The sequence below is a fragment of the Pterocles gutturalis genome, unplaced genomic scaffold (assembly GCF_000699245.1).
Source record: "Pterocles gutturalis isolate BGI_N339 unplaced genomic scaffold, ASM69924v1 scaffold18385, whole genome shotgun sequence".
Lineage (NCBI taxonomy): Eukaryota > Metazoa > Chordata > Aves > Pterocliformes > Pteroclidae > Pterocles > Pterocles gutturalis.
This window is the reverse complement of record NW_010146227.1, coordinates 45,924-61,021: the sequence shown is the minus strand read 5'-3', so window position 1 is coordinate 61,021 and position 15,098 is coordinate 45,924. Positions and strand designations below refer to the sequence as shown.

Here is a 15,098-nt window from a genome sequence, read left to right as displayed (position 1 = left end):
ACAATGATTACATAGATCAAAATCTTTGCATTAAGTCTTTTTGGTTTTTTTTCTTCCTGTTGCATATTGGACCTGTTCCACAGGGAATGTCCTCAGGCAGTTCAGACAGTCTAACAGGCCGTTACAATTCTTCAGAAAAAAAGAGTTCATGTTATAATTACTTCAGTCTCAATGTTAGCTAAGTAGAAGACCTTAATTGAGCAGATGCTTCTGTATAATTACTGCTAGAGTATCAAGATCGCCTTTGTTGTTCCGCAGCCATCTCCTTGTCTTTTATAAAGCTAGGTGGAGTCCCAGTGAACCTTCCCAAAGAGCTGCTGACCTGTAAAGGTGTTGGCTCTATGACTCATACTCTGCAAACAGACTCATTCTGGAGAACCGTAACTGGCCAAGCCTAGATTTGCTTTGTTCACTGTTGCATAAAAACCAGGTGGCAGAGAGCATTGTCTTTCTGCAAGCCAACCCTAAAAGAGATGGAAAATGCTATGCTCTTACCAGTTACTGAGGATTATCCAAAGGAGCATCCAACGCTGTGGTCACTGAAAAATGCTGACAGCTAACCCATTCAGCTTGTTCCCTTTGTGTATCAAGCAGATGCCACTGTAGTGGTTTGTCACAGTGTAATAGTGTCATTCTTTATCCTGACTTCTACCTAAGCTGATGTGGACCAGAAGTTTTAGACATTTCACTGTCAAATATGAAGTTCTAAACAGATTAAGCAGTTTTGAAAAAAACAGTAGGTGCTGCTCTGCATCCTTTGGCATTTGTATCTTTGAAAATCTGGCCTTCCGCATCCAGTCCCCCTCTTGTTCTGACTCCCAAGAAGCACTTAAAACTGCTTCAGGTCTTCCTCATCAGTTGATTTAGTCATGTGCATTTGTTCAATATTTGTTATCAAGCTGTCTTACCATTGAGCATGCCCAGAGGTTTGAGGACAGGAGCATTACACAATGTGGCAGAGCATGGATAGGGATTTTGCCTCTGTGTAGATATCCGTATGAAAGAGCACAGCAGCGTGGGTGAGGGTTGCTGTTGTATCTGCCCTATTTTTCAGCAGTTATGTTTGCTTTTTTCTCATGCCACCATGAAAGGTGTCAGTGTGTTTCCTATTATCATTTGTTTAAAGGAAAAAAACTGCAGGGAAAAATAGGGCATTTCAATTGAAGTAGATGTGTGTGTGCAAAACTCTGAAATCTTTTAATGAAAAAGTACTTTTAAAAAGAGTCGAATACACACTGGTCTTCCTTTTGTGCTCTATAGTTATCATTTCCCAAAGGCCATTTCTGGTTCACTCTTAATCAGTCTCAATATCAATCTCAGGAGCAATGCTGGAGCTGGGTAAAAGTGATCTGCCAAGTCCCCTGGGCTTTCAGTTAAGCTTTGAGCTCTTAATCATCATTTTAGAAAATGGATTTTAAGCACCAAGTTAATTAGGTTCTTGAAAACTTTACTCTGAGTTGACAAAAGAAGACAGAAAATGTGGCTAGGCTCCCTGTAACACGTACTACTTATCGCAGAGAGTCAACAGAGTGCGATGGCTCCAAGCTAGTACCGGTTTTTCTGATTTGGCTGTGACTAAATTCAGATCAATGATGTCATGAAGTCACGTATTAATGCATTGTGTTAAGTTGTTCATTGTGTGTATGAAAATCACCCGAGTGGTACTTGGGTACTGGACTAATTTTGAAGATGGTACATAAAAGCTGCTATTACCTGCCTTGTTACACCAGCTTGTAGATCTGTTGTGGAAGTCTGACTGTTCAGTTCAGTGTCTAGTGGCACTCTGCATGTCATCAGACATCCCAGTTGCTCTCTGTCTGCCTCTTGAGCAGAGGACAGGTCTCCCACAGGTACTGTCAAATCTTTCACCTCAGTGAAGGTATATTAAAGCTAAAGGGCATCTGAAATGGCACTAGACATCTGTATTTTGGCTTCCTACACCAGGTGTCATAAACCGGGTGGGATTAAGATACACCTGTGGCCCAGGTTTGTTTTATATAAGAAACTCCAGGTTGGCTAAAAATAGTAATAGGACCTTACACAGGCAGGACTGAGCACATGTGAGCACACGGCTGCGCTACCTGTCTGCTGTACGTTCCAATGCTGCTGTGGATCCTCAGCAAGATCTTGGCAAAGCTTGATTAAGTGCAGTCATGCTGAGTCCAGGATCTACTGAAGTCACAGCCAGAGGATAAGGTGAAAGCCAAAACTGATAAGAAGGACCTATTTTAGCTAAACCACATGTGATAGAGCACAGTAAATTGTATGGGGAGGTTTAATAACTCTCTCTTTGCTGTACAAGCACGGGCTGTTAATAGTATTCTCTTTACTTAGTCATTCTGCTAAATGCTTGCAGGTCACTTGATTTATTTCACCTTTCCCTCAAGGAATCGCTTTTCTATCTGAGGTTTGGGAGTTCTGTTCAGATGGCAAAATTTATTAAAATATCTTGGCACATGGGAACTGAATTCCAGAACAATGTAAGAATCACAGTCTTCTGTTGGCAGAGAGGCTATGAGTTAGCCTGTAGTTTCCTGTTGCTTTCTCTTTTTGTTTCCTTATCCCTTTTTGAGGTGGGAGGGCTGGCAAAGGGGCACACAACAGTGAAATAGCTGGTCTGTTGCAAATGCAGGAGCTAGAATGAGAGATGTGACGGTCTTCCTAGAGCAGCAGATAATCATGAGAGTACAAAGTTGTCTGCAGGCAACAGTTTGCCTTTTTGAAACTTATGACTTTACAATTGCAGAGTGCTATGAATAGCTTTCTTTTATTTCTTGTTATCCTGCCCTTGCAATTCAAATAAGGTATCCATTGTTTAAAAACATCACACCCAAGATGCATCTGTCTTCATGTTTTAGTCTTACATGACTGAAATGCTTTCTGAAATGAATCGGTGATCAGCATGCTTAAATTACATGAACTCTACATGCAGGAAACTTGGTACCTACTTAAACTATGGAAGAATTAATTACTAACATGGATCTTTGAATATGTTGAAGAAGAAAATAGTTTTTATTGTTCCTAGCTTAAGAGCTGATAGGATTACATTTAGGAAGAAAGTATAAAACAGAACATTCCCTGTTAATTCGGTCCCTGGAACAGCAGAAGCCCATGGCATTAACCTTTGGGTTATTAATATGTTGATGGAGGGAAGGATTAAGAAAAGGGCAGGTTGTAGGACACAAATGGTACAAAGGCCAGAGGCAAATAATCTTGCATTGACTCCAGTTCTAAAAAAAAGAGATTCAGGGCAGAAGTTAGAACATTTCCAAAGGTGGTTCTGTGGTCGAATGAAGTCACTTCCCAACTGAGATTATTCGTCTGCTCTGGGATTGGAGAAGCAGGTATTTGAGCTGTTTATTTTACTTGACTCTTAAGTATAATTAATGTAACTTCAAGGCTGGTGTTTTACTGGGAAGACAGTGATAATGTGCTATCTCAGAGCACACAGAGCATAAAGGCAGACAAACTTCCTGAACCTTCATGTCAAAACGTCATGTGTGTGCCCCCTGTGTCTGTGCTAAATGCTTGCCACCTGCTCTCCCTTACCCTGCTAGGGCTGTAATTACATCAGCGGTACTGCATGGACTTAACTTCTGAACAGCAGTCCTACGTGTTCCACTTTGGGGGGTTGGGAAATGGTTTTCTCCATTCCGTAGTCCATTTTCCTCCTGGTTGTGGATGGCCCTATGGGAGCTGATGTGGCAGGTGCTGAGAGTTTAGATCAAATATAGATCATTATGTGGAAAAACTGAAGATAATCCCCATCCTTCCTTCTCTGAAAAACATTGTAGCTGTGCTGAAAATGGGATTAAAGTGGCTAAAGATCATTATGAGGGGTCAGCTTTTATCTTGTTGAAGTCCCACTTTGTTTCTGACACCAGTGGAAAGTCAGTGAGTATTCCCTGGCAGAAAGTGGTGCAAACAAAGCTGCACAGCAGGCTGCCAGCTGCGAGCTCCAGGGTCCTAATCCTTCCTGATTTACTGTGACCTTGGGTGAGGATTTCATTTCTCTCTGCTTCCCTGTCCTGTAACCTAAAGTTAAAAATTATGTGTTTCAGAGGATTTGAATTAAATAGCTGCTACTTCTAAAGCACTTGAAAATTATAAGCTCTATATACATGTTAAGGTTTAATCCCTCTCACCTGCTGAATAGTGTGGCTGATACTGGAAATGGAGGAGTTCTTACTGGGCGCCGAGGTGAGGAACATGATGATGAGGTGACCTCAGTCTGGGCAAAACAGGTTTTTGGGCAGTAACTCTCAGTGGAGTAATTCCCAGTTCCTCTGAAGTGGGGGAACGCAAGGTGAGCCCATTAGCGGAGTGGGTGTGGGACTGGGAGAATGGGAGGTTGGGTATGGTGCAAAGGGAATGAGAAACAGACTGTTGGTCAGAGGTAGCCTGGGCTTGGATATGTGGGACAGTGGGAAGAGGTGGTGCTTGAAGTTGGCAAGAGAATGTTTAAGGTAACAGGTTGGGCAGGGTGGATGAACCGTGGAAACAGGAATGAGGTGCCATAGCACCATTTTGACTAAGCAGAAAGGTATTTAATTATTTTTTTTTTCTTCACGGAATGTCTCCTTTGAGATGCAGGACTGATTGGATTTTTTCTTCCCTGCTCAAAACAAGCAGCAGTTCTGGGAAGTGAAGTTCTGTGTGATTCCAGCCGCTTTAACCAGCAGTATAAATCAACCCTAGTGCTTGGCAGGCACATGCCAGTCTGGAGTCTCCCATGGACCATAACCACTGTGGGGTGCTGAGCTAATCAGGTCACCAGGGTGACTCGTACAGCCCTAATCGCAGTTCTTGCATAGTGGGTGCCTCGGGCTGTGGGGCTGGCGGTTCCATTTATAACTGCTACACTGCTCAATTTCAAGGTCATTCAGAGGGGGAGTTGCCCATAAAATGTACTTTAAAGTAGTACTTATGCTTGCTTTGGTGCTTTGTAACCAATATACAGACGCATTCAGAACAATTTCTTTGGATTCTCTGTGGCTTTTTAGTATTGTATGGTGTGGAGAGTGGAAAATGCATAAACACTTCTATGTCATTAAAAAAACTAGGTTGGTTAATGGTTATTGATGGATAGCAAATGCTTTGTGATTTATGACAGAACAAGTCAGCAGAGCATGGAGTCTTACAAAACCCATGGGACAGGTTGAGTAAGATTGGAGCCTGCAGTGGTTGGCGAGCTGGTGAAGTACAGATAATCCCAGTTAAACATCCTTAATTGTTATCCTTATATATGTCTTCTATTGTTAAGTATCATGTTCGCAGTTGTCATCTGGTGGCAATTAGAAGCATGCTGGCATTGCTACCAGAAGTGCTATGTTTCTCTTAGTTAAAGGTGGCTTTCTTAGTGCTATGTGATTTGTACTAATGTGTAGTAGCAGCATTATTTGTTACAATGCATATAATACTGCCCTGACAGCACTACCCACTCCTATAACACTGCTCAGTCATGTGCTGACCAGATGACGGTCATGTCATCACACTAGTTTAGGCATTGAAAAAAAAAAAAGAGCTATTTGGGGCACTTGCTTTCCCATAAAATTTTATTATAACAGTAGAAAACCCCTCCAGATTGAATGAAAGTCCAGGATGTAAGAGAAGTCTTTAAATGCACCCCTTAGGCTCCATCGAGGAACATCTGTGGCCATTTGTAATGCGTATGTTACATCTTAAATCTGTAGTGTGCTTGTAGCTTGAGTACTGTGTCTACTCTGGACACTTGTCCTGCTCTCTGCTCAAGAGACATTCAAACAAGGCCTTGTGCTCTCTCGCCTGGACACTTGGGGTTCATGCCATGTGAACCTTTGCCTCTGAGCAAGAAGGAGCTGTGATGAGCTGGTATTTCTCCTCTGAAAGCGACGCGTCACATCAGTCCATTCAGTTTTCCTCTTGTCCATCTTCCGGTGTTAGCCGCATCGACACGAAAAGCTTTGCTCATCTGCTGAGCTCAGTGTGAACGCGGTTTACAAGTTCCAGATCTTGGCAGTCGGGAGCCCTCAGGTTAAGAAATGGGATGAGCAGTGAGCCAGGGACCTTCAGCTCTGACAAGTGAAATGAGTTCCCAGGTCTGGAGTTCCACCAGCAGCCATTTGAGCTGCACTGGAAAAAACTCCTCTGCTTGCGCTGCACTTTCCGCTGGGGAGCTGGAGCTGTTGGTGCCTCCAGCTGTAGATGACTAAATGAAGCTGTGTGGGCTGCTCGCGGGCCGGCCAGCCTGTCCCTGCTATCTCTTCCCATAAACACTGGAGCCTTTGTATCTGGCCTTATCGTGCCCCTGCCATCACAGAGCCCTTTCTGTGCTCTCCTCCCAGCACAGCCCCTCTGTGTGCAGGGGTCTTTTCTTCAGCTGCTCTTTGTCTGCGGGTGTTTATTGTGCCTGCTGCAGAGTGTGTTTGTTTGGGAGAGAGGAGGAGGGGCTCCTGTTTGTGTGGGGTTTATAAACCTAGTGCATTCTTCAAAAGAGATGCTGAGCAAACTGGGTGGTGTTCATATTAACCCTTCACTGCCCTGCCTTACTGAGAGAGATTCCCTCGAGGTGTGAGAAATGCTTTGGGAGGGTTATGAAGTTGCAGCGTAAGGCAGTAGCTGTGCAGTTGTGCAGCTCTGCTCCCTCTTTGGTCTTAACTGCTCTTTGATTTTCTGTGAATGCTGCACATGTGTATTGACAAAGAGAGCCTCCTAAATGTGGGGAGATGTAATTGATTCTAGGGTTTTCCCCCCAGAGTGCTTCTGGAGCTTGTTTTTATTGCAAACACTGGCTCGCTAGCCCTTTCTGTTTGCATAACTGGCCCTTGCATCCTGTTTGTATGGCTACATCAGACAATATCTCTTCATTGTACCATATACCAAAACGTTATGGCTCTGGACTTTAGGGCTTTTCCTTTTGAGTAAGATCCTGAAAACAGGAATTTCTTAAATTCATAATCTTGCCATTTGTAGTGGCATATAATACCTCCCCTTTGAACCAGCTGCTTTTCTTTAACCAGCTTGTTCATACTTTCATGGTTAGGATGGCTCTTACTGTTTCTTCAGTAGTGATGGTCCCATATTCTGAGAGAGCTTTGGAAGATGAAAATCAGCAACTCAGAAGCTTTATTTCCCTTGTAATCACATAATGCTTTGCAATAAGTTGGTTGGGGGGGGGGGGGAAAAAAACCCACAACAACCAAACAACAGCAGCAACTTTCTAACCTCCTTTTGTTCTTCCTCTGTAAAAGGATGGGAATTTATAACATGAAAAATCTCTTGTCCATCTCTGCAAGAGGCTCCAGCAACACAATTGTCTTAGTGTTGGAAGTCCCAGGAGAGTTTTGTATTTCACTGAATCTGCAGTCAGCATAAATGTTTCAGACCTTTTTTATGATGATCTGCATAAACTGAGCATAATTCAAATATATTAGTTCTATGTGTGATAAAATACTCATGTATAAAAATAGATTTTTTCAAAGATGGTATCTTTTCTTAAGTTACTGAACTTTTCCTCAGAAATTAATAGTTTTAAATTGAGCATTTCCCAAAATAGTGTGAAGAATTTTTAGTTTCAAATAATTAATATCCTGGTATTGGAGGTTGCAGTTCATGTATTGCAGCATCTGCATATTATATTATTCCACTGGGAGAAAGTTCAGCAGACTCTGTTCCTTTGCAGGGGGTGGGAGAGGAAGAAATGCAAAATAATACAAAAATACAAGCCTTTGAAACATGAATCCACACATTCAGTCATGGCTAAACCTATTCAAACACTCAGGTGTTTTTTCCAAGACTGCTCTAGGCTCCAGCATTGTTGTTGTGTGACTTGTTTTCCTTATGAACTAACTCAATTTGCCTCATCTTTTTCTCTTCAAGGAACAGTTTCAGCTGCAAAGCGCACAGGGATTCCAGCACCCAGGGAAATATCATCATCTGTATCCAGAGAGAGAGCTGCGTTGCATGGTCAAGCCAATACTAGGAAAACACAACCCAGCCCCACCTCTTCTGGTACACCGACTCCTACCAAACATGTGCGCCCCACTAGCAAGTCCAAGCAAGAGAATGAAACTGGTGACAAGGCTGTTCTGGAATCTCAGGTTAAAGAACTCCTGGCAGAAGCAAAGACGAAAGATTCTGAAATTACCAAACTTCGTTGTGAACTGAAGAAATGCAAAGAGAAAGGATCACTTAACGCTGAAGGAATGGGTGCTTCCAACCAAAATTTAGAAATGGTATCACCTCTTGACATAGATCCATTAATACGGACCCTTCAGGAAAAAAACAGGACTTTTCAGAAAGAGCTTGCTAGCCTGGGAGAAGAAAATCGTGTTTTGAAAGAGAAATTGCTTTATCTAGAGAACTCTCCTCTCTCAGACACAACAACAAGCAGTGGAGGTGACAGCAGCCTCCCAACCCCTACTACCCAAGAATCCAGTTTTGGAAGCCCATCAAAAAATGTGTCGAGAGGTGAAATGGATGAGCACAGGCAGCATGTGAATGGGGCTGCACTGCGCAATTCAGGTTCTTCCAGCAGTGATGTAACTAAAGCTTCCTTGTCACCTGATGCATCTGATTTTGAACATATAGCAGATGTACCTTCCAGGCCAACATCCTCCAACAGCAACCACTTCAAAAGTTCCAAATGCTCCACTACAGGAAGTTCCCCAAACAATATTAGTGACCTTTCTGTTGCGTCTCTTACGGAGAGAATACAAAAAATGGAGGAGAATCACCACAGCACAGCAGAAGAATTACAAGCTACTTTGCAGGAGCTGTCAGATCAACAGCAAATGGTGCAGGAGCTAACAGCAGAAAATGAGAAGCTAGTGGAAGAGAAAGCTCTCCTGGAGACTTCCTTTCGTCAACATAGAGATAGAGCAGAACAGCTGAGCCAAGAAAATGAAAAGCTAATGACTCTTCTCCAAGAGCGATCCAAGAATGAAGAAAGCAGAGCTCAGGAGGGGAAGGTCCTTGAACTGGAACAGAAATGTGCAGAAGTTCTTGAAAAAGCACAATTTGAAAGAGAGAAACTGCTCAACATTCAGCAACAGTTAACCAGCAGCTTACGAAGCTTAGAAAGAGAGCATCAAGATGCCCAGCAGGTGATTAAAAGCCTGAGAGAAGAAAATGAGAAGCTGCTTAAACTATTAGAAGTGGAACAGCAGAGCAACAGCACCGTGACAAAAACTCTGGAGGACTGTAAAATTGCCTTAGAAGGTCTAAAAATTGAGAATGGATCTCTCAAAACTCAGTTAGAGAGTGAGAAACAAAAAGTCGCAGAAATCAACGCAATGGGATGTACTACTGACAACTCTGAGGTGCAAGAGATGCTCAAAGTAGCCCATGCAGAAAAGGATCAATTAGAAGCAGCTTGCACTGAGCTTAAACAGGAGCTGCTGAAGGCAAACAGTGAACTGAAGCATGTTCAGGGACTACTCTCTAAGGTAAAGTAGTAACAGCTGTAAAATCTATTGCTGGTTTTTCTGTCCTTCCATAAATAGATAATTGTTGGTCTTCAGATTGTTATTGAGTCATTGATTATAAGCTTCCAGGATTTTCATTGCATTAATTAGTTTTGAATGGAAGCTGGGCTTATATTCTATTGTTTCTGTTTCTGCTGCTATATGCGTATTTTCCCAGGAATAACTGTTAGCATAGCTGTATTTATAAATTTAAAACTAATTTCCCTGTGTGTCTTCTGTAGAATTTACTATTTTGGTAAATAACATTGTGTTTATCAAGACTGGAGCAAGAGAACAGGTCAATAAAAAATTACTTTGATATTATGTGAACAAATATTACTGAAAATCACTTGGTAATCCAGATGGAGAGAAGGGCATTGGTAGTTAGCAGTGAATATTAAATTCTGAATAATTAATCATTATTCAGCGACCTATAGGTGTAATTGGTCATGAGAACACAGGGACATGAGCTAATGCTCAGAGAAGCTGGTATTTACAGAAACATGACTAGTAATGTATGGTCAAGATTCTGATGAGATTCTTTTCATGAACCTAAAATGTTTTTACAAAACTGAGAAGTATTCTGTTTTGGGATAGGCGAAGTAATGGCAAAAAAATGGATTTGTTTTAGAATAATTTTTCTCTCCCTCATTTTGGTGGTCTCCAAGCAAGCTAAAGTCAGTTACTGTTTCTATTTTCTGTGTGATCCTGGATGTTCAGAAGAGAGCTGCGATGTGAGGTGTCATACAACGAGCGCTAGTAACCACTGGCTTGTGCTTTATGTCCCGGTACTGCAGAGAGAGTGATAGTGTGTGCAGCCTTTCCTGGATGGGGAAGGGATCGTGAGAATGGTAAAATTGGCTAGTTGCAGAGGAAGAGAGCGTTGCCAAAAAGCACCTCCATGATTTGAGTGATTTAGAAAATCCAGATGTCCTTTCAGCTTAAATGGGTGACCACAGCAAATGGAGTTAGTAGAGGAAGCTCCCAAGTGCTTGCTAGAGCTGTGGTTTATGAAGAATAAATGAGAAACTGCTGAGTGCTCAGACTCTGTACCAAACTTTTATTGCTTGGTTTCGAAACCACAGATTTCCTCCTTTTTACTCTTCCTTTCCCTCGAATTAAGCTGTTTTGAATCGTTGGCTATTTGTGACACCCAAACGAGACCACAGGCTTCTGTAAGGCTGCCCTTCAGTCAGGCTGTGCCAGTGCTACTCACTGAGTTGGCAGCCTACACCTTGCTTTTCCATGACTTGCTTGTACTCGGAGATTTCCCCCCAAACCTGGAAGCATTGATCTGTGGGCCTGAGCCAACAAACTGAAGTGCAGCAGATTCCCCTTTCAGTAATTCCAGATGTCCTGTATCCAGAAATACACTTATCTGCAGCAGTACTATGTTTTCATAAACCATTGAAAATGCACATGGTAAAAGCAGTAAAATTGTTAATGTGGACGAGCTGATCGTCATCTTGGCCCTAAGGCAGTGATATCACTTTTGTAATGTGATAGATAAATAGATGGGGAGCTCTCCAGGAACAGAATTCCTGGCGATCTTAACCAGCAGAGATTGGTTTGGAATTATGGTCATCATATAGAAAATTTAATTTCCTTTGTAGCAGCTTGTTTTATTATCTTTATTATCAGTAAATAAAACTGACATGTAGCTTGTCTGTGTTTCCTGAAACATTCTTGTTAGCATTGAAACTCAGGTTGTACAATGCTTAGAACACAGGTTCAATTCTCAAGTTCATGAGATGCCCAGTAAAATCTCTACTGAGTGATATCTCTTGTGAAATAAAGACAGATTTGCAGCTTTCTTTCCTCCCTTCCAGGCTGAGAACGAGTGTAGTCAGCTGAAAGAGGTGTGTGACCGGCAGGCTGAGCAACTGAGCAGAACCAGCCAGAAGCTGCAGGAAAAAACATCAGAGAATGAAGCAGATATTAAAAACCTGAAGGAGACCATTTTTGAGTTGGAGGACCAGGTGGAACAACATCGTGCTATAAAACTTCACAATAACCAGCTCATCAGTGACCTAGAAAGTAGGTGGAGCTGAAAAAAGGGTTTAAGTGAGCTTCAGGGTGGTCAGTTATGGCTGCAACAGGGAGGAGGAGGAGGAGGCATATCGGTATGTGTGACAAGGGCCTCGCTTTACGAGTATTCCAGTTTTGACCAGTCCTTTCTGTTCATGCACAAACGCCACTATTTTAAGAGTTAGTGCTATAGAAATAGTATTAGAGACAGTCTTCAAGCCTCATTCTCCAGTGAAGGGTGTCTTGCCCATTCTAGAAACTGGAATTATCGGCTTTTTAAGACGCTTTTAGGCAGAAGCGCTGGTGAGAGCTGTAGAGCCGCGGTGCTGTCGCGCTGGGGAAGGGGAGCTGCCACCTGGTGGCAGGAGTGGCCCGTGTCGCTCACCAGTGTTACCTCCGTGCTCCAGGGATGGGGGACTGTGATCCTGCACATGTGATTCTGTAAACTTAGAAAGTCTGGCTTAATGCCTCAGAATAATGACCTATTTCAGAGGTGTTCTGGTGGCAGATCTGCTGTTGGTTCCATTCCTGATCCCGTGACGCAGTGCCTTAATTTCAGTTTAGTCTATTCAGTGGCATTACTAAAGCAAAACCAACTAGGCTGCTCTGCCCTCCTGTTTTCACTTTTCACCCTTACCCATGTGTGTTTAATAATCTTTTCCCTTTTTTACTTTTCCTAGCTAGAGTAATGAAGCTGGAAGAACAAAAGCAAGATACAGAGAGGCAGCTGAAGTCTCTGACTAAGCAGATGAAGGTAAGGCCTAGACTCCATGACAAAGCTAAGCTGAGTTTTTATTTCAATGCTGGGTTTGACAGAGAAGCATTGTATTTTTTTCTAGGACAATTGTAGAATTTCATTCTACATTCTTTCATTCTCCATTCTCTTCACTCATTTCTATCTGTTTCTTTGCCTGTGAAGGGAAAATGTAATACATCCTTTGCAAATTACTTTTGGTTTTTCTACTGATGAACTTCTGCAACTTTGGAACAGACATTCCTGTTTTTTGTAAATCATCAGTAGCAATGAGCTCTTTTTAGCAACAGCGCTTGTAGTAGTGTCACAAGTCTGAATGATCAATAGCTATAGGAAGAACTTTGTACTTTTTGTACTAGGGTGGAGAGGTTAGCATCAGTTTCTTGTCAGTCTCGTTAGTACTGTGTAAAGAGGCAAGTATTTAGTTTGACCTTGGCATCATCCAGAAATTGGTGGAATCCTGGTCACTTGTGATCTCTGAAAGAGAGATCAGTAACAAGGTGCTCAGCTCAAGTGGGCGCATTTTTACAGCAAACAGTTTGAGGTTCTAATTACTCTTTCTAGGAAGATACAGAAGAGTGGAGACGTTTTCAAGCTGATCTGCAGACTGCAGTGGTTGTAGCCAATGATATTAAGTGTGAAGCACAGCAGGAGCTCCGCGTGGTAAAGAGGAAGCTTCAGGAGGAAGAGGAGAGGAGTGCCAGACTGCAGAAGGAGCTGGATGAAGTGAAGGGCAGCAACAGGTTAGTTACTTACAAAGGACAAAATTGGATCTCTGTGACTGCTAACGTGCGTGCAAACAGTGCTTTGTCAATAACTTTTGTCAATTCATTGGCTTGGATGTGCATGTTGTCTGTTTTTAACTCTTCTGACAAATTTTGTTGTCTCTTATTCTAAGATGTTTCTGTTCTTTTTCTTTTTGGTGATCTAATTCTGTCAACTAGGTCTTGAAGGCTTTAATCAGCAAATACTAAGTAATAACAATTGCCAGTATCCTCTTATAGCTTTGTTTTCAATACGGTATTCCACTGTGGTTTATTGCCTTCATAACTCTGTGCAGCTGTATTAAACCGTCTGTGAAAAGATTGGTGGGCTACATGTATTCAGTGGGACATCTGGAAGACAACTACTTGACCTGAGAGGAGTCAAGGACTGTATATGTTCAAATTAAAATGAAGACTAGCTGGACTTCTGTTATGCAAAATCTGATACGTGTTGACTGAGTAATCAATCCAAGTACTAGGATTCCTCATTTCGCGTCTCCTGTCCTTAATTAATATTACATGATTAGCTGTGTTAAATGATCTGAACCGTGGCCTTGGTTGGCATTTAGCTGGGAAACAACTTTGTCATGCAGTGGACTCCCCTGTAAAACAATTGCTGTCGTCTCAGTGGTTGGAGGGGGAACAGTAACTGCGAACCATTCAGGGATTTACCCCAGCATGGTAAACTGTGTACGTGGGGCTTCCCTCTGTGCGAGCATGGTGAGAACAAAAGTGTCTTTTACAGCTGAATCTGCAACCAGTACAGACAGATGCCTTACAATATGGCTTTTGTGGAGCGCATGACCTCTTATGTACCACCTTTCATTCCAAAAATCAAACTACAATTGAAGTACTAAATAAGAGATGGAAAACAAAAGATGTACTAGAAGGAAGAACCAAAATTTCTACAGAAGACAGTGCTCTGCTCTTTTTTGCATTGATGCAAGCAGAGCTGCAGTGATGAAAACTTGTATGAGGGAAAAGAAGAAAGAGAAAATAACAGAAATGGTGGTACTGATTATCAAAAATGTGTGCCAAATTAATTTTGCTCCTTTATATTTTTCCATTTAATCTCTCTCCTAGTAGATTCATGGCCACTGGTAAAATAGCCACAGGAACACAGTGAATCCTGTCATTTCTTTCAGGTGGTGTAACAGTCCAGCTTTACATTGCACATATTTACTCACTGTTTTCCATTCAGGAGTTTCCACAGCAGCTGTACAGTAGATGGGAGGGCTTTTGTGCGGAGGTGTATGGATCAGAATTCCTGGATTGAAGGAACAGAAGTACTTATTTTCAGAAAAATAAAGGAATGTATTTCAGCTCCAGTTTCATTTTCAGAGTCCCCAGTGAATGCAAAGAAAAGCTATTACAGACTATGTATTCAGACAAGATGATTACCAGACAGCGCTTAAATTCTGGGCTCTGTTTCCATTCCTAATTTTTTCTTAATTAGATTTCTCTTGTTTAGAACAGGGTCCATGTATAAGAGCAGGAATCATGTACTTGTAGTTTCCCCTCTTTATTCTGTTGGTTTTTAATCTGAAGATGTATTTGATAATACTGAAATTGAATAGAAGATGACCTGATAATTTGCAAACTGGGATATTTATCTTCCGTGCACAAGGAACATGACTGCATTGTCAGCTCTTTGGCGTAAGAAGCCTGAGCTGCAAACACTGCTTTTGAAATTAGAGCCCCAGAATCCATAAATATGTAGCTCCCGAAGGAGGTATTCAGACACCTATTTAATTAAGTCAGTTTTTGTCATTTGTGTCTTCCTCTCTTTCACATATGTATAGATATATGTCTGTCTTTGCATCATGTTGACTATCTGTATAGCTTTCTTTGAGTATTACATTGGTCGTGGAGCCAAATATACTGTCTGCAGTGGGCAATACTTATTCTCTTTCAAAGACAGGTGTTGAGACAAAATTTTGCATCTGTCAATTTAAGTATAACTAATTTCACTCAGTGTCCATGCAGAGAGTGCAACATGTCTATACTGAGTGGTATGGAGAAGATAATGAAGCCTATGTAAGTCATTGTCTAAACAAACCAGTGATCAACAGCTAAGCACTGAAATTTTAAAACTGGGCTGACCTATAA

General features: G+C 41.9%; 1 protein-coding gene across 1 annotated transcript in view; it reads left to right on the top strand.

The window, feature by feature from the left end:
* Positions 1-15,098, top strand: part of SPECC1 (sperm antigen with calponin homology and coiled-coil domains 1) — a 70,011-nt gene that overhangs the window by 23,676 nt on the left and 31,237 nt on the right. Inside the window, exons 3-6 of the mRNA XM_010085669.1 lie at positions 7,858-9,425; positions 11,273-11,484; positions 12,156-12,225; positions 12,790-13,018. Of these exons, the coding sequence (XP_010083971.1) occupies positions 7,858-9,425; positions 11,273-11,484; positions 12,156-12,225; positions 12,790-13,018 (2,079 nt within the window). The remainder of the gene's footprint in view (positions 1-7,857; positions 9,426-11,272; positions 11,485-12,155; positions 12,226-12,789; positions 13,019-15,098) is intronic.